At 43.5% G+C, this 26,008-nt stretch overlaps 1 protein-coding gene across 4 annotated transcripts; it reads right to left on the bottom strand.

Moving 5' to 3' along the window:
* Nucleotides 1-742: 742 nt before the first annotated feature.
* TIGIT (T cell immunoreceptor with Ig and ITIM domains) lies at nucleotides 743-16,599 on the bottom strand. 4 transcript variants are annotated; one of them, XM_086675376.1, is made up of 5 exons: nucleotides 16,418-16,599; nucleotides 15,086-15,415; nucleotides 11,980-12,086; nucleotides 2,761-3,061; nucleotides 743-1,444 (listed from the first exon to the last, which is right to left on the bottom strand). In XM_086675376.1, exons 1-4 carry the CDS (start codon nucleotides 16,479-16,481, stop codon nucleotides 2,810-2,812), a joined length of 753 nt encoding a protein of 250 aa, XP_086531502.1. In that variant the 5' UTR covers nucleotides 16,482-16,599; the 3' UTR covers nucleotides 743-1,444; nucleotides 2,761-2,809. The 4 variants fall into 4 exon arrangements, with proteins under 4 accessions (XP_086531502.1, XP_086531504.1, XP_025769783.1 ...); XM_086675378.1 differs by having other exon boundaries at nucleotides 743-3,043; XM_025913998.2 differs by having other exon boundaries at nucleotides 743-3,061.
* Between the last annotated feature and the right edge of the window lie 9,409 nt (nucleotides 16,600-26,008).

A 26,008-nucleotide genomic window follows, 5' to 3' on the forward strand; every position in this document is an offset into this window, starting at 1 on the left:
CCAGCTGGCAGCCACAGCCATGCTGCTGCTTCCCTCTGCCTTGTGGGGACGGCGTGCCCACCAGAATGCTGCCATTTGCACACAGCACACAGCCACTCTGTCTGTCTAGCTTCAGCACTGATGGAATCCATATGAACCTGAGTGCGTGATGATTCATCCCCAGGGGCTGACAGGTGAGAAGGAATGAGTCATGAAATAAAACTGCATGAGAAAACTCTATCTACTCATGAAGATCACCTACCTCAAAGCTCTATGACTCAAAATTTCTCATATTTGCTCAGGATAGTTCTTTGGATTAGAGATCAGACTGTACGTGCCCAGGCTTAGAATGTGGAGTAATTCTAAGGGTCGGGAGCCAGTACATTTATTCTTCCCCAAACTCTCATTCTTTAATTCATTTATCTTCCCTTCTCCTATCATGAAATCCAAGAGGGGATCCAAGAGAGCTTAGGACCACTTCCTGTCTGCACTTAATAATTTCCTAACTCCATCTCCCCTATAATCCTCTCCTATGTGTTTCTCAAAAGACATAATAAGAGGAGAAAGTCTCCTCAAACCCTATGTTGAATGAGAGCAAAAGAGAGAGACCACCAATCAGTGATGGACACCCTTCCCTGGTACCAGCTGTGCTCAGGTCCAGAGTCTAGTGCTGCATGGCCCAATCAAGATATAATGGGAGCCACATATGCAATTTTAGATTTTCCGGTAGCCATATTAAGAAATTAAAAAGAAACAGGTGAAATTAATTTTAATAACATATTTTAATCCAAAATATCCAAAATCCTATCATTCTGACATGTCATCAATATGTTTAGATTACTAACGTGATAGTTTCTGTTTTTATTACACACAACCAGCCTTCAAAATCTAGTGTGCATTTTATACTTACAGCACAGTACATCTCAATTCAGACTATGACATCTCACCTGCTCGACAGCTACCTGTGGAGAATGGCTACCGCACCGGACAGGACACCTGTCCAGGAATCTGGCTTTTAGGGAATTGTCTTCTCTGGTTCTCCAAGGAAAATCTAGTTCAGTGAATTCCACTTGAAAATTTATTTTCTGTCTAATTCAATCTCATTTTAGCAACCTGGCCCATTTATAGCATCTATGGGTTCTTTTGTATTTTTATCTCCATCCAAATGGTATTTGTAGATATTTCCCTGTCACTATAATCATGTTAAATAACACCCAACACTCAGTCCAGCCTTGACCTCAATATATGTCTCCTCCAAAGCAAACTGTAGCTCCCTTTTGTCAGTACGTCTTAGTTCATTTCCAATTCGTGAATGGTATTCTACTCCCAAGCCGTTTGCACTAGTTCGGCAAGAAGAATGTGCTGGGCTGCCATGGCCCAGAGCAGCATTTGACATGCATCTGTCTGTCTTCCAAAGGACTCAGCACTCCGGACAGATTTGGGCTCGTTGCTCCTAAGTACATACCTATTTGGTAGAGAAGCGAGAAAAATAAAAATACAAATCCAAGGAGTAGGAGTTGAATTTTCTTCTTGCTCAGCCTGCCTACTTAGGGAGCAGAGCAATACTTCACTTCAGCTGTTGGCAAATGACAGCCTAGCTTCACATCCTCTCTCATGTCCTGTGCCCATGAAAGAAAATCTGTCACCTCCGTGCCCAGCATTCCTCCTCAATCCTATAAGAGAGGTGATGGCAGGATAAAGGCCTGATTGTCAGCTAAACAGAAACTCGCACTTAGATGCCACCCAAAGCCCAGCACAAAGAGGTCAGAGGGTGAATTTAAGGGTTCAGAGCAGCTAGTGGGAGGGTGTTCATTTTTAAACCCTCAATCACTCTTTTTTCTCCCTCCTAGGAAGAGTCCCTTTTTTAAAAATCCAGGTTTTCCTTTTGGTGGACACAGATTCTTTCCTCACAGGCTCCGTGGTGGGTTGACAGAGAAAAGGTGGATCCTGGCCAGGGGCTAAGCTGCAGCCCCCCCAGCGGGCAGCTGGAAGACCTGGGGTCCCCTGCTGCAGCCCATCCCTGGACTCCAAGCGCACCCAGCAAAAGGAGACTTGAATTAGCTTCTCAGGGAGTAAAATGTGAAGCCCTGTTGGCTCCCTTGGTGCCAGGATCTTCCACGTGGGAATTTCAGTAGTTCTGTTCGGTTTCTCTGACCTCCCTGGACAAAATTCCTGCTCTGACCACATAAGCCTCACTGTTCCTTCCATCCTCCCAGGACTTTGCCCCAGACAAAGCCTATCCTGACCACCTCAGCCTGTACCACATCTCTTCCCAAAGACGCATGTCTTGTCTCCCTGTCTTCTTACTACCTTTAATGCAAATGTCATCACCCCATTTAACTTTAAGGTTTATAAAGGCTGAGACCTGAGAGGGTGGGTTAGTCATGCCCAAATCGCCCCATGGAAGCCCATGCCCATGTCATGCCTTGTTCATAAAATGCCTTGAATGTGTGAATGTTGATGAAAATGACCATGACAAATGAGATGATCATATCATCATCATCATCCATCACAAAACTACAGCCCAAAGCCCTGCCCAGTGCTCCTGTTGGGAATGCATTTCTCAGAGCCATAAGATCCGCTCAAACCAGGTCAAGTTATTTTTTTTTTTTAACTTTGCATTCATAATCAAGACACAAGCTGTTCACTCTGGGTCTGCCACCAGGGAAGGGAAAGGCAGAGGAGATGTGGAGAAGAGAATGACATTCATTCACTCAACTGAACATACACACCCACACACGCAGCAATAATGGAGACTGCAGACCCTTGTACATCATCCACCTGTAATAGCAGAGACAGGAGTGTATCTCCCAGACGATGCCTCTGGGAGCTAACTGGTCTCTGCTGGGAAGCTGAAGCTTCCAAGGCTCCTGTAACTCAGGACGTTGAAGTATTCATGTGGCTCGGCACAGTCATCTCCCCTCCGCTCTGTGCAGAAGACCACGGGCACAGCCTCTGCCTGGATGCAGCTTCCAGCAGATGACAGAACGCCGGCACTCCATCCCTCCTGTTCACGAGGCATTCTCCTGAGGCCACTTTCCGAAGAATGGGCTCTGAGAGATTTCTTCTGAAAACAAACAAACTACAAAGTGAGGAGGAGGGGATGTCATTCAGAAGTTATTCCCCAACATGATACATAGTTACAATCATCTCTCTCTTCCTTTCTTACACACACACACACACACACACACACACGCACGCACACAAGCAAAGTTGTGTTCTTACCAATACCAATTCCTTAACCCTTAATTTCTCAGCCTCATCACAGCTAGATTTCAGTACTAACTACTCCAGTGAAACCACCCTTGTTCCACATGCAGTGAGCCCCACACCCCGTGAAGCAGCTTTCTGTCTCAATTCTCTTGTTCTCTTTACTGCCTCTGACACTGCTGACCTCTTCCTTTTGGAAATGTTCTCTTTCCCTGGCTCCCACAGTATCACTCTCTCCCGGTTCTCCTCCTCCTGCAAACTCCCACCTTCACCTTCAGCCGGACCTGCTTTTCTCCTGCTCACACATTAGCTCCCCAAATAAAGGGACTCCCCAAGCTCTGCCCTCTTTTTTCTCACTCTGAACACTCTCTCTGAGTCACCTCATGTATATGGACCTCTACAAATACCATCTGCCCTCTGAACATTCCCAGATCTCTACCCAAATTACCCCGGGCTCCAGCCCCAAGCTCCAGACCACCCAATGGCCAGTCACAGCAAGCTCAGACTCACTCTGTCTCAAATGAGACAATCATGTTCCCTCCCCAACAACCTGCTCCTGTCCCTATGTTCTCTTTCCTGGTTCACAGCACCAGATGACCAGAAGCCTAATGTTAAATTCCAATCGGCCATAAATTCCCAACCAATTTTATTCCTAAGTCCGTCTGAAATCACTTCCCTCTTCTCTATTCCTACCCCCACGTCTTATCTCGCCCTGTGCTTCCAGCACCCGCCTACCTCTGAACTCCCTCTTTCTTCTGGTCCAACTTTCACATGGCCATCAGCACAGTGGTCATTTAGAACTGGAAGTTGGATCACACCATGCTTCTGCCTAAAGCCCTTGGATGGCTCCCCTTGCCTACTGAAGGGTGCTTAATCTCCTAGAGGGGCTGCAGGTGGATGTCAAGGGGTTTGTAAAACACCGTAGGTTAGTCCATAATTTCACTACATTCCCTGCAGAAGATTGTGTGTGATGCCCCCCAAAACACCTTTGGTGATTTGGTCACACTCACCTTTGCAGCTTCATCACCTGTGGTGCATCCCCACTCAACACGCCAGCTCCTGGCATACGGCCTGGGTGTCAGGCAGGGAGCATTTATTCAGAAGCTGTTATGAGCACGTACTGGCTAGCTTCTTCATGTCATCTCAGCAACAACCCTACTGAAGTTTCTGCTTTAGAATGAGCTCATATGCAGACAGGTGAAGCCACTTACCCAAGGACAATCCCCGTTCTGACTTGGGTCCAGGCCATGCTCTTTCTCCTCAGCCAGGCTGCCTCTCATCTTATTGCTTCTCGAATGGCATGCACTGTTTTCTGCCTCCCCCAACTTTTTATATGATCTCCAAAAAGTTGTCTACTCTTTCCTCCAGACTCAGCTCCATAGCACATTGTCCAAGAAGCCTTCCCTGACCTTCTGTGAGAGTGACATTCTTCCTGTTCTCTAGATGTTCTCTGTTGTAACATGCAATGCTGTCTAGAACTTACCTGTTTACCCCTCTTACTTCTCCAAACTGTGGGCTCCCTGAGGGAAGGATCTATGCTGTATTCCTCTTTGTAACCTCAGAGCCCATAACAGACATTCAATATATGTTTTGGGACTGAAAAGTGTGTGTTCACACATGCATGCGCGTGCACAGGCATGTGCACACACACACACACACACACACACACACACACACACTCTTCCTCAGCCCATACCTAAAAGAACAGGATTTTCAAATCAAAGGGACTCATAGTCAGACAGCTACAATTGCTATTATGGGAAAATAGAACAGACAGTGAAGTCTGTTTGGGAAAACAAAGGGTATGAGGTAGCCATTGCCCCCATATGAGAGCATCACAGGTGAAGATTGTGCTAAGCCAAGGAAATCAAAGACCAGTAGGCACAAGCAGGATGGCAGAAGAAACACCTAATGGCATCAACTGCAGAGGTGACACCCTCTCAGTCTTACTGGAGACTCTGCTCTAAAGTATGTCACTCACTCCCACCATGGGGTGCGTCCACGGGTCTGGATGACAGAATTACAAAAAGCCACACACAGGCTTGGAAAATAACAACAAACACAAAACCAAATCCCATTCTTCCCATCATCTACTACTTCCCAGGAGAGGAAATAGCATCCTTACTGGCTAGTGTGAGCTCAGCGGTGCACGCATATAGGCTAACGGGAAGGGTGGATAGGCTGCACGGATGTACACCATGAACAAATATCAAATATTAGGGGTGGCACTACACTGCAGGCCTGAGGAACTTGGCCTAGATAGAAGCCATGGTCTTAGAAGGACACACAGGAGTCAGGTGGTCTCTTCCCACTCACTGTTTCATTCATTCCTTTTCAATGCAATGGCTGCACCCTTACCATAGGTATGAAGAAAAGGGGTCATCATTGGTCATGCTGATGCTGTGCTAAAAGAGTGCTACATCCCTTGATGCAACCCAATCCATTTCAAACATATAAATATCCAATTCTTTCTCAAAGAACTGATGGTGACCTTTGGTGCTGGTGTGTTCTCATTTCCACTCTTAGACTGGCCACCCTTGCCCTGGAATCTTGACAATTTTGGCTTCCAAAGTCTTCTGGGAAATGTAAACATTCCTGAGATGGGTCTCTCAGCTGCTCAGTTTTCATTTAATCCCTGTGTATCGGGGCTCTGTCATTGCCAGTACAAAAAACAAGCCTGGGGCTGAAGTGGTCCTATAGGAGCAAGAAGGGAGACTGCAGCTGGGTCCTATGAGGACAAACACTGCCCCCTGGGAGATGTGAGGAGGACAGACAGTGGGTAGTCAGTGTTATGGAGCTGGACACAGCCATCTCTCTTTTCCCTCACAGAAGATCCCCTAGGGAAACTCTTTGCAATACCTGCTTAGCAAACAATATCCATTCATTTAGTCATAATACATCCATGCAATATCAATATTTTTGAGTACCAAGTATTATAAAGTGCCACGGTAAATAAAATCTATAATAATTACAAGAACTTAATAACTAATACTTATTAATACATGCCGGGAAAAATGCCAAGTGCCTTACATGAATTACTTGACTGATGTTTTCCCACAACGCTATGAGAGCTGCATCATAATTATTCCCACTTTATAGATATTACCATAGCTACTGAAGTGGTACAGCCAGGATCCAAAGCTAGGTCTGTCTGATTCCAAAATCCACGCTCCTAAATAATGCAACCAATGGGCTCTCCGGGTCTATAAAGAACGCTGTTGGCACCCTGCTCAGATCCTACCTGCTAGATCCTACCAGGGATCCCATTCCCCAGACACTGAGAGTATGGGCTGTGGGCAGCTCACAGCTGCCCCTTCTCTGGGGAATGGTGGTTGGGCCCTGCCCTCTCTGGTTAGCATATGGAATTGGGGGTTGACTAAGGTGGGTTTTCAAAAATCTGGCTCCCTGCCTCAAGGTACAGCCAACTTTGCATACAATTAATTCTTGCTGCAGTCAAGTCTCCAGCTGAGACAAAGTCTGGCTGAGCTTTCTGCCCTTGGCCCTATCCAGCTACTCCTTCACTACCCTTCTTCACCTGAGAGTCCATCCCAGTAAATCACTCTCACCAAAATTCATATGTCAGGATCTATTTATGGGGATCTGATCCAAAACAGTTGCTCCTGGAAATGGCCCTAGAAGCAGACACAGGATGGTATTGTGGAGGGATCCCTCCCCAGCTGGATGGGAATACGAACCCCACTGGTGGTGGTGGTGGAATGGGATGGGACACAGATGGAAGGGGAATCTGAGCTGGTGCCACATCACTGACATTTGCGAAGTATGGAAAAAGAGTGGTTATTCAAACTGCGGGATTGAGTAGTTTTTACTAAATTCTCCCCAGTACATGGAGCGGGGAGCATGACAGGCTCAGATCTCTCAGCACCTGGAAGCAAAGTGTGAAGAGTCAAAGCTCCTTCTTGATAGCATTTCAAGAAAAACACATCTCTGGCACTGAAGACCAGGCACAGGACCTAACTGTAAGAGAGACAGAACTTCAAAGTAGGCTGAATTGTAAACTTGTGCAAGTCTCTTATGCTTAGAAAAGGAGAGATATCTATGACTTGGGAAGAGGATCTCTGGGTAGGCTCACTGAGAACCACCTGCTTCTCTTGTATCCTATGGAGCTACAAAAATGGCCCACTTCTCCTTGATGGAAGTTATGGCCCTGTTAGGACCTGTGTCCCCTACAGGCCATCAGCCCCATATTTAGGGCAAGACTGCAGCCTACAGTACCTGAGGGAATGCCAGGAATGCTTAAGGAGGAGAGAGGTTATACCTAAAGGACACGGCCAACATGTACTGGCAGCAATGGGAGAACATGTCTGGGAGTGAATTCTCAGAGTGAAGGGGCATGCTGGGCAAGCAAAATATGAGACTGGCCAATATTGGGACACATCTCGTGACTTAAGATATAACACCCTCACAAGGACTCTGGGAGACAATACTAATACACTGCTGTCAAGAGAGATACCAACACCACTTTGGCAAACTAAGGAAGAAAGAACCCAAACCCTCAGACAAGTAGGATGCAATGATGGACGTATGTAAAATCATAAGGAACATATATATATTGGTCTCTATCCTCAGTTTCTACTAATATTTAGTCTTTAACCCCAGTTCCTGACACAATGCTCCTTAAACTCTTAGAATTTGCTGAGTGATAGGAATGTTTTACACAGGACTCCTAAATGGCTTGGAATTTCCTGGTGATAGGAGTGTCTTTGTTCCAATGAGGTGACATTGGGTGGGCTCCAGGATGGAGGCTGGTCACTAGAAAGACCAAGCCATGATTAGAAGCTTGGAACTTTTATCCCCACCCCCCATTCTGCAGAAAAAGGAGAGGGACTGGAACATGAGCTAATAATCAATTTTGCTTACATGATGAAGTCTCCATAAAAATCCCACAAGTATGGAGTTCAAAGAGCTTCCAGTTTTCTAAAAATATCCACATGCCAGGAGGGTAACACCCCCCAGCTCTCCAGGGACAGATACTCTTGTGCTTGGACCCTTACTGACCTCATCCTGTGTATCTCTTTCATCTGGCTATTCATCTGTATCCTTTATCATATTCTTTATTATATAACAAACCAGTAAATGAGAGTCAGTGTTCCTCTGAGTTCTGTGAGCGGTCAACAAATTATCAAATCCAAGGAGGGGGTTGTAGAAACTTCAATTTATAGTTGGTCAGTCAGAAGTACAGGTGACAGTCTGGGACTTGCAGTTGGTGTCTGAAAGTGAGGGCAGTCCTGTAGGACTGAGCCCTTAATGTGTGGGTTCTGATGTTAACTCCAAGTAGATAGTGTCAGAACTGAATTGATTGTAGGACACCCAGATGGTATAGAAGAATTGGTCAGTGTGGGAATAAACCCACCCATCTGTTGTTTAGAAGTGTTCTGTGCAGTGTTAAGAGTAGAGAAGAAGAAAAAAACAGAGTTTTCCCCAATATAACCTACTAAATCAGGGATTGGCAAACTAAGGCCCATGGCTCAAATCTGGCCTACCACAGATTTTTGTACTGCCCGTGAGCTAAAAATGATTTTTATATTTTTAAGTGGTTGAAAACAAATTCAAAAGAAAAATAATATTTCATGACACATGAAAATTATATGAAATTCAAATTTCAGTGTTTATAAATAAAGGTTTGTTGGCACACAGCCATACTCATCCATTTACATATTGTCTGTGGTGCTTTCATGCTGCAATGGCAGAGTTGAACTGTTGCAACAGAGACGGTATAGCCCACAAAGTCTAAAAGATTTACTACCTGGCCCTTTACAGAGAAATTTGGTCGATCCCTGTACTACATAATTGTGAAAATCCAATAGCTGATTATGTTTCTAGGGAAGATCCAGAGGACACTCTTTTACAAAGGTGAAAGAGAATGTGCTAGTGAAGAAAGCACCAGCATCATTGGGAACCACAGTGGTATCTCTCCTCTGTAGGCTGGGGCTGAATGCTTTTATAGACCTGGATCCCTAGTAGCAATAGGAATGAGGAGACCCCAAAATGATATAGGGGCAGATGGTAGCACTTAAGAAACAAAGTGGATGTAGTTACTGCAATGGCAGCCTGACCCACCAGGCTATTAAGATGGCTAATAAAGCACAGTGTTCCTAAGATAAATATGGATGGACAACCAACAGGGAGGGGTGTTGCTTATCTATGGACGAGAGATCAAGAATACATGAGAGAAGGCTGAGACCAGCAACCCGCCCCTGGAAAGTCAAAATCTCTTGCCCAGTTTCCAGGTCTGTGAGCAGCAAGGGTGGATACCATCCGTTCACCCGCCAACTCTGCTCTCCAGCCTTCTGCACCTGATTCTGTTTCCTAAGAAGACGGAACTATGTGTACTGCATCAGCAGGCTTCCTTGCCCTCAGGCTTGGGTTTGGGCTCAACCAATGCAGAGCAACAGTAGAGGATGAAGGCAAGGAGAGTGAGGTGAGGGTATATATATATATATATATATATATATATATATATATATATATTCCCCTGGCATTCTCTCTGCATAGTTGCCTTAGACTGGCTATAACCTTCAATCAAAGATTACAGTACTTCTCAAGCTGGTCCCCTCCACATATCTCTCCCTTTCCAGATTCTAGTAATCACCTTCTCCCCTTTCCCTTAAAGACTAGGGGTGACAATACACTGCTACACTTCTCCTAATGGTTTCCTTAATGCTGCCCAGTACTTCGTAACTGTCTGTTTTAAACTGTCTTCAAGCCACCCGCCTTGAGAGTACTACATGTTCCCAGCTGTATCTAATTATATCACTGTACAATTGCTGAAAATCAAAGAGAAAGAAAGTTTTTAAAGGAATGAGAAGAAAAAGCCATATCTTCAAAGGAGCAAAAATAAGATTCCCATAGTTTCTCAACAGAAATATGGGAAGCCAGAGACAATGGAAAATGTTTTCCATGTCCTGAAAGAAAGTAACTGCCAACATAGAATTGTATACCCAGCAAAACAAATATATCATTTTTAAATTAAGGAAAAATTAAAAATATTTTCAGACAAAAAAAAAAACAAGATAATTCATCACCTACACAAAAGGAAATATAAGCAATATTATTCAGACAGAAGGAAAATGATCCTAGGTACAAGACAGGAAATGCAGGAAGAAGTAAAGAGCAACAGAAAGGGTAAATCTAAGTGAATAGTGACTCTAAAAACAATACTAATTTCTTGCAGGGTCTAAAATATATATAAAACTAAAACACATGGTAATAATAGCAATAAGTTGGGAAAGTAGGTAAAAAAGAGTTAATGCGCCCTAAGATTCTTGCAAAATCCAAGACCTGATTAAAGCACTAATTTATACTGTACTTGAATAAGTCAGGGGTATGATTTGTAATATCTACTGTAACCACTAAAAGAATAGCAAATCTAGCATAATTACCAAATAGATCTTTTTATAATAGTAAGTACTTAATTCAAAAGACAGCCAGAAAGAGTAGGGGAAAAAACAGGCAAAACATATATGAAGAAAATAAGGTGGTACCTGTAAACCCACATATATCAGTAATAACAGCACCAAGCACATGGTCCAGAGAAAGAAATGTCAGGGATGAAGAGCTGGGGTTGTTCACTGAGCCGAACCCAGTTTGGGGGGAAAGTGAATCAGGAACAAGGGAGCAGGGTCTAGGATGAGGTGGAAAACGATGTTGGCAATCAGACTTGCTTTCCCCCAAATGTTTGGTAACTGAAATTAAGGCGACCTGGGATGGCTTTAAAAGTCCAAAAGGGGGGCGCCTGGGTGGCGCAGTCGGTTAAGCGTCCGACTTCAGCCAGGTCACGATCTCGCGGTCTGTGAGTTCGAGCCCCGCGTCAGGCTCTGGGCTGATGGCTCAGAGCCTGGAGCCTGTTTCCGATTCTGTGTCTCCCTCTCTCTCTGACCCTCCCCCGTTCATGCTCTGTCTCTCTCTGTCCCAAAAATAAATGTTGAAAAAAAAAAATTTAAAAAAATAAAAAAATAAAAATAAAAGTCCAAAAGGGCAGACAAAACAGGGAGCAGAAATTCTTTCATTCATCCTAATCAGTAGCTACCAGTTTACAACACAAGCACATTCATCTAATTCTTCGTTGTTTACAAGGCTGTCACAGGTACTGTGCCACCTGTTCCTCACAGCTCTGTAATACAGAGCAAGTAGAATCACCATCATCCCCACTTTCTGGATGAGGAAATGGAGACCCGGGAGACTCCACAACTTTCCCTGTAATCACCCTCAATGCTGAGCTCAGACACGACATCATCTACTTCCCCATCCAGCACTCTTTCAGCTGCATGACCTCTTAAGCTAGAGCAACAGAAGATGTATAGCCTACTGATCTTGCCATGTACCTTTTTCCCCTAAATTTGGGGAATGTTTATTTCTCATCCTGTAGAACTGCTGAGTAGCCCAACACCACAGAAGGTTGTTAAAATTACATAAGCTAACACACAAAAATCCCTAGTACCGAGTAGATGCCCAAAATACAGCAAACTCACAATAGATAAATCAAACTCTCTAGGGAGTGGCTTCAGGGACAGGCAAGAACTAGGAGCTGTAGGTGACAGCAAGATGGGGGGGAATACAGCTCCAGGCTTTCTGCAGTTCCCAGACAAGGAAAGGGACAGAAGAAGAGCATAAACAACTTCACTGAAAGGCAGAGCAAGGACCGTAAAACAGATATGTAGGGCCGCGGGGGAGAGCACATCAAGGTCTCTCTCTGGACAGGAAGGGGACATGAAAGGACAGGGTGGCAGGGGCAGAGTGGCCATGACTGAGATGTGCAGCTACAGTCTTTACCTTTCTGGTCAATGTGACCACCACGATGACTGCCATGCAGATGACTGCCAGCACTATGGCCATGGCTCCAAGCAGTGGGATCTGGAACCCAGCGCTGCGCTCAGCCACTGGAGGGGCGACAAAGTGGAGATGGGGGGGTGAAAGCCAGAAGCAAAGGGCAGCCATTACACAGGGAAGCCTCTGTGTCAGGGCACAGAGGTGCAGGCTGGCCAGGTCTTTCTGTAACCATAGGACTGGAGTCTTTAAGCCCAGCTCCTTGAAAGGAAGAGCATCTACCTGGCTCACTGTAAAACCAATGGCTAATCTCTGGAACCAAAGCAGACCATTGTTAACACTCCCTTCCTCTATTCGACAAAATTACTTTCCATGCTAATCATGAAATGAAACAAAAAATAACATCCAGAAAAAAAAAACCCAGAGAGTGAACATTCCTCTTAAATTTCACATTTATAATCATACTAGTAAAAAATGTTTAATTAAAAATTAAAATAAAATTAATTAATTAAAGCACAAAAAAGAGGGGGGAAAGAATATAACCTTTCACATTAAACCTGTAACATTTTTCCATCTGTGAGACCCTGGAGAGAGTAACGTTCTGGAGGTTTATCCTGTTTTTTCTCAGCACCTGGCACATAGCAGGTGCTTAATAAATATTTGCAATATGGAATTAAAGCATGAACAAATGAATTTCCACTAAGACATAAAGTGTAAGGAGAAGAAGCAGAAAGGGAGTTTTGAAAAGAGTGACAGCTGATCCAAGGACAGCGAGAGAGAAACAGAACAATTGCTCAGATGTGTGCTGTACTGTAGGTAGAAGGGTTTCCAGGCTGCCTTGTCCTATTCCCACCTCCTTCCTAGGAGCTTGGGCAGATCCCAGGGGTGCAGGGAAGTTTTGAGAGAAGGGTGTAGCAGAGGCAGGCCCTCTTCCCTCTAAGGGCTTACACTGTGGGAAAGGTGGCTAAGGAATGCAGTCACTAAGGACAAGGCAGTGCCCATAGACCCACACGGTACCAGGGGGGAGGGAGCCCAAGCTCCCCAGGATGAGTTCCTCTTGCACTGCAGACTCAGCCTCTTGCTTTGGCCACAGGTAGGGGAAGAGGGCAGATGGGGAGCAAAGTAGTCATGGAGAACACAGCTTCTGGGGGCAGAAGGGCTGCGGCGGGCTGTGCATAGAACCAGAAAGGATATAGGCTCTTCCCCACATGCAGCATTGACCTATGTCAGAGCCAGCCAAGAAGCAGCATTGAAAAGAACTTTAAAGTAGCCTTTTATCTTCTCAGTCTACACATATTTTGCTAACTCATAAAGCTTAATCTCCAACACAATCGATAGTAACAGGCAGAAGCTCTGAGGGTCTAGGGGCACCTGGGTGGCTCTGTTGGTTGAGGGCCTGACTCTTGATTTCAGCTCAGGCGATGATTCTGGGGTTGTGGGATCAAGCCCTGTCAGGCTACACGCTAAGTGCGGAGCCTGCTTAAGATTCTCATTCTCTCTCTCTCTCTCAAATAAAAAATAAAATAAAATAAAAAGCAAGAAGCTCTGAGGGTGTAATTTAATGGAACCGGATCATCTGTGTTAAAACCAGCTCTACTGCTTTGAGCAACTGTAAGGCCCAGCCTCCACCTCCATCAAATAGTGACATGGGAGTGGCTGGCAGTCAGAGCTAACAGTACTTACCATGTTCCAGGCCTTGTTTTTTCTTTTATTCTTTTTCAGTTTATTTATTTATTTTGAGAAAGACAGAGACAGCATGAGTGGGGGAGGGGCAGAGAGAGAAGGAGAGAGAATCCCAAGCAGGTTCCACAGTGCTGTCAGTGAAGAGCCCAATGCGGAGCCCAAACCCACGAAACCGTGAGATCATGACCTGAGCCGAAACCAAGAGTTGGATGCTTAACTGACTGAGCCACCCAGGCGCCCCATTCCAGGCCTTGTTTCAGGGCATTTTCTTGTAGTATGGTATTCAGTCCTATGTTAGAACCTCATAAGGTTACATCTATTTTCATTTCACAGATGAGAAAATCAATGCACAGAGAAGCTGAGTAATCTTGTCTGAGGTCAACAGCAGCACCAAGATTTGGACCCAGGCTCTCTGGTGTCATAGTCTGAGCTCATCACCACTCTGCTATACTGTTTCTCAGATGCAAAAATCTTTTCCCACTTTGCAGAGAACTGGTTTAAGTGTTCAGGTGATAATGAATGTGAGAGCACTCTGGAAACTATGAAGTACCATACAAAGGTAAATTATTATGTATTTACATTTAGCACACACTGTGTTTTAATCCTTTGTAAAACTTAAAAGCTAGGGGCGCCTGAGTGGCTCAGTCGATTGAGCATCTGACTTCAGGTCATGATTTCGAGGTTTGAGAGTTTGAGCCCCACATTGGGCTCTCTGCTGTCAGGGCAGAACCTGCTTCAGATCCTCTGTCTCCCTCTCTTTTTGCCCCTCCCCTGCTCTCTCTCTCTCTCTCAAAAATAAATAAACATAAAAAAAAAAAAAAACTTAGAAGTTAATTCTTTCTTTTTATTTTTTTAAATGTTTATATTTGAAAGAGAGAGAGAGACAGCATGAGCTAGGGAGGGGCAGAGAGAGAGGGAGACACAGAATCTGAGGCAGGCTCCAGGCTCTGAGCTGTTAGCACAGAGCTCAAAGTGGGGCTCAAACTCATGAACTGTGAGATCACGACCTGAGCCAAAGTCAGACACTTAACTGACTGAGCCACCCAGGTGCCCCAGAAGCTAATTCTAATTTGCCTGGTTAATCTTAAACCAATAAATGAGAACCCTTCCCAAATGACCTTAATAAGTGTTCTTCCTAACCAACACATATAAGATGCCCTTCTTACCCAAAACAGTGGCTCTCAATTCTGGCTGCACATCTGAATCACCAGGCATGCTTTTAGAATCTATTACATCCCAACTTTGCCCCTAGAGATTCTGATTAAATTGGTCTGGGATGCGGCTCCAGCATCAGTGTCATTTAAAAGCTCCCTGGTGATTTGAATGTGAACCAGGGTTGAAAGACCCTGTTCTTACAGTGTTTAGCAGGAACACATCTTCTGTTCTGGAGGATGAAAGTTCATTAGCCACCCTGCTCCAGAGCGCATACCTGAGCTTTGTAGGACCTCCAGAAAGAGTGTCCCTCTGTATATCCCATCGGGGTAGGTGTGATAGGTACAAAAGTATTCCCCTGTATCATTCCTGGTCAGCGACTGCAGGGTGAGGCCCAGGTTGGGGCCAGGGACCACTCGCTCCCTGAAGGCTGGGCAGAGGTACCACCCCAGGTTAGCATGATGAACGGCCAGAAGTTGGTCCTGCTGCTCCCAGTTGACCTGTGTCACTTTGGCAGTGGTAGAGGAGAGGCGACATTGCAAGGTGACAGAGCCACCTTCCTCTGCAGAAACGTTCCCCATTGTTACTATCCTGCCTGACACGGCTCCTAGGGAAGGGGAGAAAATGTGCATGAGTCCTATGTCAACAGCTGTCCTGGAATGTTCCTATAGAAATCCTAAAGGGCTTTGAGGCTAGAATTGGTCTGTGGAATGACAGTGTCTCCTGTCCATCCTGTCACTCCCCACATGGACTATAACTGCTACACTTCACCCACTCAGGATATGCTGCTATAATCTAGCTTCATGACAAGCTCTTTGATTATTTCCATGTACTTATTTTGTCTCCCTACCTACAACATAAGCCCTGTCAGCCACCACTTTTGTTTTACTTCATCTTCCAGCAGCCAGTTCTACGCTGGGCACACTATTCCTTGAAATAAAACCTTGCTGTTTGTCTGACTGCTGTTTGAGGTGCCTGGAAAAACCTTCAGGAAAGCCACAAAATCCAAAGGAAAGGAAGACTGGAGAGAAACTTGTTTCTCCCAGACAAAACCACCCTCCTCAGCACTGACCACCGCCCATCATCTGGGTACAGCTCCACCCTCAAATGGTTCAAAAAAAACAACATACAAATTAAATTATAATATAGTGTCTCAATATCTGTGCCCCCCTCAGAAACATATGTCTATGATTTTTATTATGGAAGGAGCCATATCTAATGTAAATTCAGTCTATAATGGTAGACTCTCTGGAATCTGTGAAGAAGACATTTTTGATCCACAGAAAATGTACAATGTCTTTCTAGAAGTTTCCTCAAGGACAGAAGAAAGAACGATGAAATGGGAGTGAACTTCTACAAGCAAACTGATCATCCCTCCTCCCTGTTTCCTTTCTCTCCCCATTTCCTTTCTTGGGTTGGCCAGTCAGACACCCCAACCCCAAGGCCTCCATCTGCCACCCAAAACAGAACCTGCTTCCCAGACGCTGCCTTTTCTCACATGAGGGCCCACAGGATTCTGAAAACCATGCCTTTCCTTCCCTCACTTCCACTCCCAGACTTACTTCCTCCTTCTGTTTCTCCAGTTCCAGGCTGGATTTATAGGCCTTACCTGAGGTGGGGAGGGGAGCCTGCCTCAGCCCCTGTGCCCAAATCAGGAGGAGATACCACTGCATGCTTCTGCCCAGCGGGGGGCCCACAGGAAGCAGCCTAGGCCTCTTCTACCACGGAAACTGGAGGACTGTGGCTGGCAGGCCAAAACTGAGCCTATGAGGAGAGAGGGTCTCGGAAAAACTGAGTTCAGCAGAAACAATGTCAGAGACAGATTAAAAAAAAAAAGCTCTCAACAAGTACACAAACTGCATAGGGTGAGCCACAAGAAAGACCATGAAGGAAACACACTAAAAAATAAACAAAAATGTGGTTACAGACGCATTGGTCTTTGGGTTACTATTAGTTAATCTGCTGTTTTTAAATTCTGTCTTGATGCACTTGTTTTGTATCAGCCTTTGTCTAACAAGCTCAAGGGCCCTGTGTATCTGGTAACGCCCAAGATTCTGAAGAGCCTGTGGAGGTCACTGGGCTCCCCTGGCTTCATCCTACTAAAAAATGTGCACCCATTAAGAGAAATCTAAGTTTGCACACTTTACAGACCAAGACTTGCGCTTGAAATCTAATGAGCCAGTGAACAAGATGCATTTACTTCAGAGACTAGATGTGGGCAGGACAAAAAGTCTCAGACAACAGAGCAACTTTCCTTTAAATAAGGTCCTCTTCTTGAATCTGATTTCTTCTGTCTCGTCTATCTGGACTGAGATTTTGTTGAACTCTGGCTTAGTTTCTCTAACCCAGCAGAGTCAGAGGAGACCAGAAGAGGGAGTTTTCTTATGACTGGTGACCCCCCATCCCCTGCCCATGAAAATCACTAGTGCAGAGGAGGATGAGCCCCAATTACCTGACCCTGGAAAGGAGCTGATCAATACTCATCTGGAGTTTCCAGCTCATTATCAAGTTGTACTGTTGGCCCATCCTTCTTCCTTCCTTCCCTCTGTTCTTTTATTCACTTGAGAGTCCAAAGAGCCTATGAAACACCAGACTCAGCACCAGGCTCTGGGAACACAGGATGAATAATCACAGCCCCTGCCTTCAGATACTCAAAGCTTGCTCTCCAGTGAAGCTACACTCTGGGTGAAGGAGGTGGAGAGTCTCTGTTCACCTGCCTCTAGGGCTCACCTCTGCTACCTTGGGCATGTTTCATGGTGCACATCCTGAAAATCTGCTGTTCCACCAGGAGGAACATCTAAAGCCTGGTGCTGTGCCCCTCCACTCCAGAGAAGCAACCTGAGTGTTCCACACTGTCCACGCTCCTGTCCTCCTGTTCCCCTTCTCAAACCACTTTCTGTCTTCCCTGGGTTCCACCCATTCCTAACTGGATACCATGACCCATGCATCCCCCCATAGCCCACCTCCAGCCTCTTAGACAACATATGCCTCATCAACTTCTCTCTGCCCTAACTCAGCTTCAAGGCTCACATGGAGAGACATCTCTTCCAATCTCCTTTCAACAGTCACAGTGCCTGAAGCTGAGGAAGTTGTAATACCTAATGTGTGTCCAAGGGAGGGTTCAGAAGTTGAACAGGCAGAGTGTTTCCAAAAATGGCTATCCAGGCAGAGAAGCCCAGGGTGGGAGAGCTGAGAGCAAGTAGTGGAAATAGAGCACAGAGAGGGGGACACTGGAGTTTGGGTTATAAAAAATTTACAGCCTGGGTTTCCACAGTAGGATGGGTGAAAGCCATAGAGGTAGGATCTATCTTATATAATAAGATAGACCCAAGAAACTTAGACTAAGTTTTTTAAAAAAGGTTAAAGAGTTTCTCTAATTGTTTCTTTTTTTAAGTGTCTCTTTTTTTTTTTTTAAGTTCATTTATTTATTTTGAGAGAGAGAGAAAGAGAGAGAGAGCCCCAGGGAGGGAGGAGCAGAGAGGAGGGGAGAGAGAGAATCCCAAACAGGCCCCACTGCTGGCCTAAAATGTAAAGCACATCCCAGCCTTTCCCTCGCCCTGCAAACCCACCGCCCACTCCATCAGCTCCAGCTAGAAATCTGTGGCCTGGAACAGATCATAGCACAGGGTGAGGGGGGCACTGAGAGTGGTCACACTTTCCACAAGGCCTGCAACCTGTACTCAGGAAACACCATTTGGAGCACAGAACAATCTCTCAGCAGTGCGTGTGAGCTTCAGCCTCTCCAAAGTCTTTCCTTGGGTTCAGAAGTGGTGGGGAGCTTCAGGGATATCACAACTTTCCTCTCCCTCCCCTTCCTTGTCTTTGATCAAATGCAACATCCTGAAGCTGCAGGGAGGTGACCTTTCTAGCCAAGTGCTCCCACTCTTTACCTCACAGACCCCAGCACCTGTTGGTGATAGGCTGTATTGTGGCCAAGGCGGGTCTCCTGCAGGTCCACAGACGGCTGAGGAAGCTGAGAGACAGGAAGCAAGGGAAAGAAGGTGGCATGGACTCTCAAGGCACCCAGAAGAGCCTACCCCTATCTACCATTTGCCAAAGTAAAGCCATCTCACAGCAGAGCTATCTGAGCAGTGGAGTGGTTGTTCCAAACCTCTTGTTGAGAGAGCTGCCTCAGACCTGTCTATGACTTCAAGAATTTTAATAAGTCTGTGAGCCACAGGACTTGTAGGCTAAAACTGGCTCAGGACAAATGCAAATGGGGAGAATTTGGGGAGGGGATTGCTGACTGTTGTTAGTCTAAGCTCCCTCAGGTAAGGTGACTCTGAGAACCTCCCTGACAGAGGCTGTGGACTACGGGAAACTTCCTTTGCCTTCTCAGCTGTGAAAATAGGACAGAGACCCCCCAGGAGAGGTTGGAATGCAGAGTCAGAAAAAAAATCTTTGGGAAGAAGCAGCTGATCTCTCCTCAGCCTGGGCCTCTCTGGCTTCTCTTCCTGGCGCACCCACACCTCCCCTCCGACATTACTCCCCTCTTGTCCCTTCTCCACCCTAAAGGTGATTATACTTTCAATCCACCCCAGACCTCATCTGCCTTTAGAAAGGTATCCTCTACCCCTGCAGCCTTATTTCCTACTTCCTGCCACCTGGAGCCCTCAGTATTGCAAACACATAGGATGAGGGATAGAAGTACAGGGAAACATCTTTCAAGGAACCTCCTAACCATCAAGAGCTCTCCCTCCCCCACTGAAAAGAATGCCAGGCCTAGATGATTTCACAGGGGAACTATAACAAGCCTTTAGAGAGAAGATCATTTCAATGTTACTGAAAATATACAGACATACAACACAAAAGAAAACTTCCAAATTAGTTCTATGAAGTGAATTTCAAACTGATATAAAAATGATTAAGATTGCACACAATAAAAGAAAATCAGATCCTAATCTCTTATGAATATTGAAGGAAAAATTCTAAATAAAAGTTGCCACACAGATGCCAAAAGCATATTAAGCAAAATACACAATGACCAGGGAGTCTATACCATGATTGCAGGGTGATTCAATACCAAAAAAAATTCATTAATATTAAATACTATATCCACATAGAAAAAGCAAATGGTCATTTCCCCTTTGATGCTGAAAAGAAAATTCAATCCCATGAATTATTTTAAAAAAACATTCAGCAAAATAAAAATCGATAAATTCTTTCTTAACATAATTACACACACACACACACACACACACACACACACACACACAACCAGCCCCAAAACCAAAATCTTTTTTTTTTTTGAGCAAATGAATTGATCGACAGTGAAATCCACACAGAAAGCTTCCTCTTCTTTTTTATTTTTAATTTTTCATTTTAGAGAGAGAGAGTGCAAACAGGGGAGAGGGGCAGAGGGAGAGGGAGAGAGAATCCTAAACTGGCTTCATCCTCAGCATGGAGCCCAATGCTGGGCTCAATCCTATGACCCCAGAATCATGACCAGAGGCGAAATCAAGAGCCAACTCAACAAAGTGAGCCACCTGGGCATCCAAAGCCAACATCTGTTTTGATGGGAAGACACTAGAGGTATTCCCACTAAAGTCAGGAATAAGACAAGGTACTCACTATTGCTGCAACTAGTTAACCACTGATCAAAAGTATTAGCTAATTTGATTAAGTAAAAGATGCAGTTAGAGGCATAAGAATTAGAAATAAAGATATAAAAAACTATCTCTAGTTATCAAGGCTTGTATAAGCAGAAAACCCATAGAATCAATGGGAAAAATACCATAAACAGTAGAATTCTGTTAAATTGGCAGGATATAAAATTAATATAAATAAACAAATAGTTTTCCTATATACAATCATCAACCAGTTGTAAGATATTTGGGAGAGAATCCACATTTACAATAGCAGCAAAAAAAAAAAAAAAAAAGAAAAGAAAAGAAAGAATATTTAGGAATAAATTTAACAAGAAATGTGCAAAAGTCATACAAAGAAAACTTTCCATAATGAATCAGCTATTCAAATAACATTTTAAATGAAACCATACATATATTAAAAGAAAACATCTGTGAATTCCTTTGAAACCTGGAAGTGGAGACAACCTTTTTAACTGTGACTCAAAATCTGGAATCTATAAATACAACGTGGTGAGGAATTTGACTACATATTTTTTTTTTTTTTTGAGAGAGAGAGAGAGAGAGAGAGAGCGCACAAGCAGGGGAGGGGCATAGAAAGCGAGGCAGAGAGAATCCCAAGCAGGCACCTCACTGTCAGTGCAGAGCCCAATGCAGGGCTCAAACTCATGAACTCATGAGATCATGACCTGACCCAAAATCAAGATTCCAACGCTTCACCCACTGAGCTACCCAGGTACCCATGAGTACATATTTAAAAAAAAAAAAAAAAAAAAAAAGATTTTTGCACTAAAAAGTCATAGGGGTGGAAAGACAAATGACAAACTAGGAACAAATATTTGGAACTTATTTCACAGCCAAATGATTCATCTCTTTAACATAAAGAGTTCCTGGAAATCAAAAAAGAAAAAGACCAACCACCCTGAACATGCCAAAATACAAGAACTGATGGTTTATAGCAAGAGAAATACAAATGTTCCTTAAACATATGGAAACTTCTTCAACCCTCGTTGTAAAGAGAGAGACGTGCATTAAAACAACACTGGGATACCATGTCTCCCCCACCAGATTGGCTAACGTCAGGACTGTAACAATACACTCTAGTAGTGAGGCTGTGGGGAAGCAAGTCTTGCCATAGAATGCTGTTGGGAATATGAAATGACATCATTCCTTTGGAGGAGAATTTGTCAGTATCTATCAAGGACCTGGGAATCCTACTTCTGGAAATCTATTCTAAGGATATAACTTCACAAATATGAAATGACAGGGGCTCCTGGGTGGTTCAGTCAGTTAAGTGTCTGACTTCAGCTCAGGTCATGGTCTCACGGTTCGTGAGTTTGAGCCCCACTTTGGGCTCTGTGCTGACAGCTCCGAACCTAGAGCTGCTTCAGATTCTGTGTCTCCCTCTCTCTCTGCCCCTCCCCCATATTCGTCTCTGTCTCTCTTTCTCAAAAATAAATAAACATTAAAATAATTTTAGAAAAACAAATGTGAAATGACATATGCAAAACATTACTCGTTGACGCATTACGTGTACTAGCAAAAAAAACATGAAATGACTCAAATGTCTATCAATCTTGTTGAATAAACTGTGACACCCAGTTCCTTATTGAATAAACTCTGGCACCCTCACGTGAGGCATAACTGGGCAACCATGAAGAGAATGAGAGTAATCTTGATATATTAACATGGAGTGATCTCCAGAAGACTTAAATGAAAAGGTATGGTGCCCAAAAATGTGTATAATATGCAAACCTCATGGGAAGGGGTAAAGGGGAATGAGAATATGAGCACAATTTTGCCTATGTTTGTAACAAGGAACACTGTTAAGAATTAATCAGAACTCAATGTTTTAAATTAGTTAATGTTAGATGGCAGAAGAGGGACAGGACAGAGGGGGGATTGGGATGGAAGAGAAACTTCTTTGGGTATAGCATTTAATTTCTAGGGTGTCAATGTTTTACATATCTAAAAATACATATTATATAAAACAAAAGTGAAAGAAAGGCCATCCCTAAAATTGAAGGAATAAAGAAACAAATTAATCTAATTGCATCTAAAATGAACAGCATAACTACACAGAGAAAACAGTTAACTGAGTTTAAAACTTAGCACTTTGTGTTTCCTTAGTGGGATATATTCTAGGATAAACAAATATATTCCAGTCATTCAGTTTTCTCATTATTTTGAAAAAACAATATAACAAATAGGTAATTATATTAATGTTGTTCGAAACCAAACTTTTTAGCATAAGAGGAAGTAGAAGTATACATTCAAATAATTAAATAAACCCCTGTAATATTAAATTTGAATTTGAACTATAAATACAATTGATTTTAAATCATGATTTATGTATATACATAACATATAAATATATATATTCTTGAATGAATGAATTATTGAATCAATATATGTAATATATTCTTTTAAATCATATATTTAACCAAATGTTTATATTCTTTTAAATCATCTCCTACAAACCAAGGAGAGAAGCCTCAGAAGAAACCAAACCTGCCCACACCTTGATCTTGGCCTTCCAGCCTCCAGAACTGTGAGAAAATAAAGTTCTGTTGTTTAAGCCACACAGTCTGTGGTATCTGTGAATGTTATGCCAGCCCTAACAAACTACTATGGTACGATAATGACACTGGCTACACAGGAAAAGTCTGGGGAGATTTCCACTGAAGCTTTTAAGTGTGAAATGCCATAATGTCTGTGATTTTTAAATCCCTAAAAAAATAATAAAGAAAAGGTGCACAATGTTGACTGCTAAATTTAGGTGATAGGAATATGGGTATTAAGCGTTATCATTCTACTTGTCTAGAAACTCAAAATTCATAGTAAAAAGTCAAAATTAAAGGAAAGGAAACAGCAGGGAGAGGAAGGCAGCAGGCAGAATGCACAGTCAGGATGGGGAAGCCCAAGGTCAAAGAGCCAGTGCTGCGGAGGGAGGGGAGACCCCTTACAAGGAGGCCCCTACCTATTTCAGGACTGAACTTGGGGCCTCTGTCTTTTAACCCACCTGAACATGGTACAGGGTGATTAGAATTCAAGGGTGCATTGCATTGGTGGAATTGTCAATAGAAAGGCTGTGAGAAGAGAATAATTAAAAATGAATTTGGTTTGACTGTGAGACATTACTAATTTCAGTCGCTTACATTAACTACTAAACATTTAAGTATAAATACCATTTAGCATAATAATAATTATGCATAAAACTGAAAAATACAGTTGGAAATATACAATTAATTTAAAATGTCATAATAACTAGAGCTTTTCAGTATTTAGCCAAATTCCTCATATTGGGTAGGCAGTTCCTAGTCTGAGCTAAGGCTGCTTGATTCTCTGTCATAACAAATCTAGCAGCCCTAACACATTTTTTCATGTCAATCAATCAACAAATATTGAGCAATTACTTTGCAAAACTGCTGTGCTAGGCATTATAGTTGATACAAAGAAGAAAAAGGTTATTCAAGGAGTTCACAATCCAAGTAGAAAGTTTTGGGCCCAAACAAAAACACCATAAAATAGAAGGTAGGCTATATGTGCAAACGATTGGCAGAGACAAGCAAAGGTAGATTTATAGGATAGTCATTTGTATTAGGTAAGAAAAGAAAGCCGTAGTTGTGCGGCTGAAGTATGGATATCTAATCTTAGAGCAAGGAGATATAGCTTAATAATATGACGGCACATGCAGAAGCAGTAACAAGTGTTGGCATGCAGCCAATGCCTGGACAGAGTCGCGATGACAGTGTTAATTCACATACCCAGATTCGTGTGCTCCTAGGCAACACTTCAGAAATATGATGGGACGCTCGGGCATGCTTAGACTGAATGTTTACAAACATACGCTGTGAAAAACAAAACATTATAGATGTGAATGGTGTCATAGCTCAAGGGAAGGTATGACCAAAGTCTCGGTAAAGGTGGGGAACATTGATTCATAAATCCCCACCTGATCTAACAAGGTTGATGTGCATAGCCTGCCCCCTTGGCCGAGCAGGTTAAGTGGTAAACACAAATGGCTTGATGCTCCTCTAAAAGTATTGGGGACACCATGTCTCCTGTGGGGCTGGAGGGCGAGTGGACGTGTCAGACTGTGGCACTCATAGTCCTGCCTCCAAACAGACACACATTCTCTTGGACTTATAGAATTGACACTCCCTTTCCAGAGTGTCTGAGAAGACTTCATAAGAAAGGTGAGACATGATCTGAGGAATGAATAACCAACAGCATGTAGAACTCTGCCAAGATAGGAAGAAATAGTCAAAATTAAGGTGTGGTCTTCAGAGCTCAATTTAGCTCTCTCAATTTAGCTCTCTGCCAACAAGGAGATTGCACACAGGGCTAAGCCCAGCATGGTTTATATCCCTGCTTGTCTTAGCCAGCACCAGAAGTCGAAGGCTCCTAGGTCAATGCTTGCCACTTGGACTCTTCTTCCTTTAAGGTTTTAATCTGACCCAATTTCCCACCCTTCCTGCCTACTCCACTCCAAACTCTCCTATTCTGCCCTCTAGGTCCTATGGATTGCCATCAGCAATATCCCTTTTATCTTCAAAAGAGAAAGCTCATCTTTAAATCACTTGTTTTCAAACTGTAACCCTAGACCAGCATCATCACATGGCTTAAAACTTGGAAGAAATGCAAATTCTCAGGCCCCATCACCACCCAGCTGAATCCTAATCTCTTGGGGGATGGGGCCAGCAGTCACTGTAACCAACACTCCAGGTTGTGAAATCCTCCTCCCAGATCCAGGAGCAGCCTGCCTCACTGCCTTGATCACTGCAGTGGCCCACCTTCCTTCTTGCATGTCACTGAACATATCCTACCCTAAAATAGCAATGAGGCCACCTTTTCTACTTTTTATCTTCACCTCTAACATCTCATGTCCCTACTACCACGCCGACATACACACACTACTCCTACATCATCCTGTCTGAATTTCTTAGAACCAATTCTCTTTTCTTTTACCCTAAAACAATGCTCTCCACATTTTTCCTTTTAATTTTATATACCATCAGTTAAAAAAATATTAAGCAATGACTTCCCTAATGTTTATGTATATGAAGTATATAAACATAGGGCTGTAGTAACATATTTTATACATTATAAAACAGAACGTGAGAATAGAAAAAGTTAGATATTATGTAAAAATATTTAAATAACAAATGTGATATCTTCTTTAAGTACCCCAATGACTCATCTTTGCAACTTATGTTGCAGACATCAGCTTTGAAGGAATTGAGACATTGCAAAGGCTGTGATTCTACAAGTTTCTAGACCCAGACACAAGTGAGCCCTCTGACTGGAATACAAGTTAGATTTTTGCAGTTGTGTGGTAGTACATGATGAACAACAGTTCTCCCAGAAAAAAAGTCCCAAGTTTGTAGGCTTTGTCAATGTCAGTGGTGTAAATACACCCACCATGGTGATTTCAAATTGCCAACATGATGTCACTGAACATGAACTTTGAAAAGTACACAATCATGTCCGCAAGCCAGTACAAACCAGATCCCACACTGGATTTTTGTGCCCAAAACTTTTTGATTAAGGTCTATTTTTCAATTAATTCCCTTTCTTCTAGGGAACTGGTTTCCTAATTAAGCATTTTCTAA

The sequence above is a fragment of the Puma concolor genome, chromosome C2, assembly GCF_028749965.1.
Source record: "Puma concolor isolate L17-30 chromosome C2, mPumCon1.1.hap2, whole genome shotgun sequence".
NCBI classification, from domain to species: domain Eukaryota; kingdom Metazoa; phylum Chordata; class Mammalia; order Carnivora; family Felidae; genus Puma; species Puma concolor.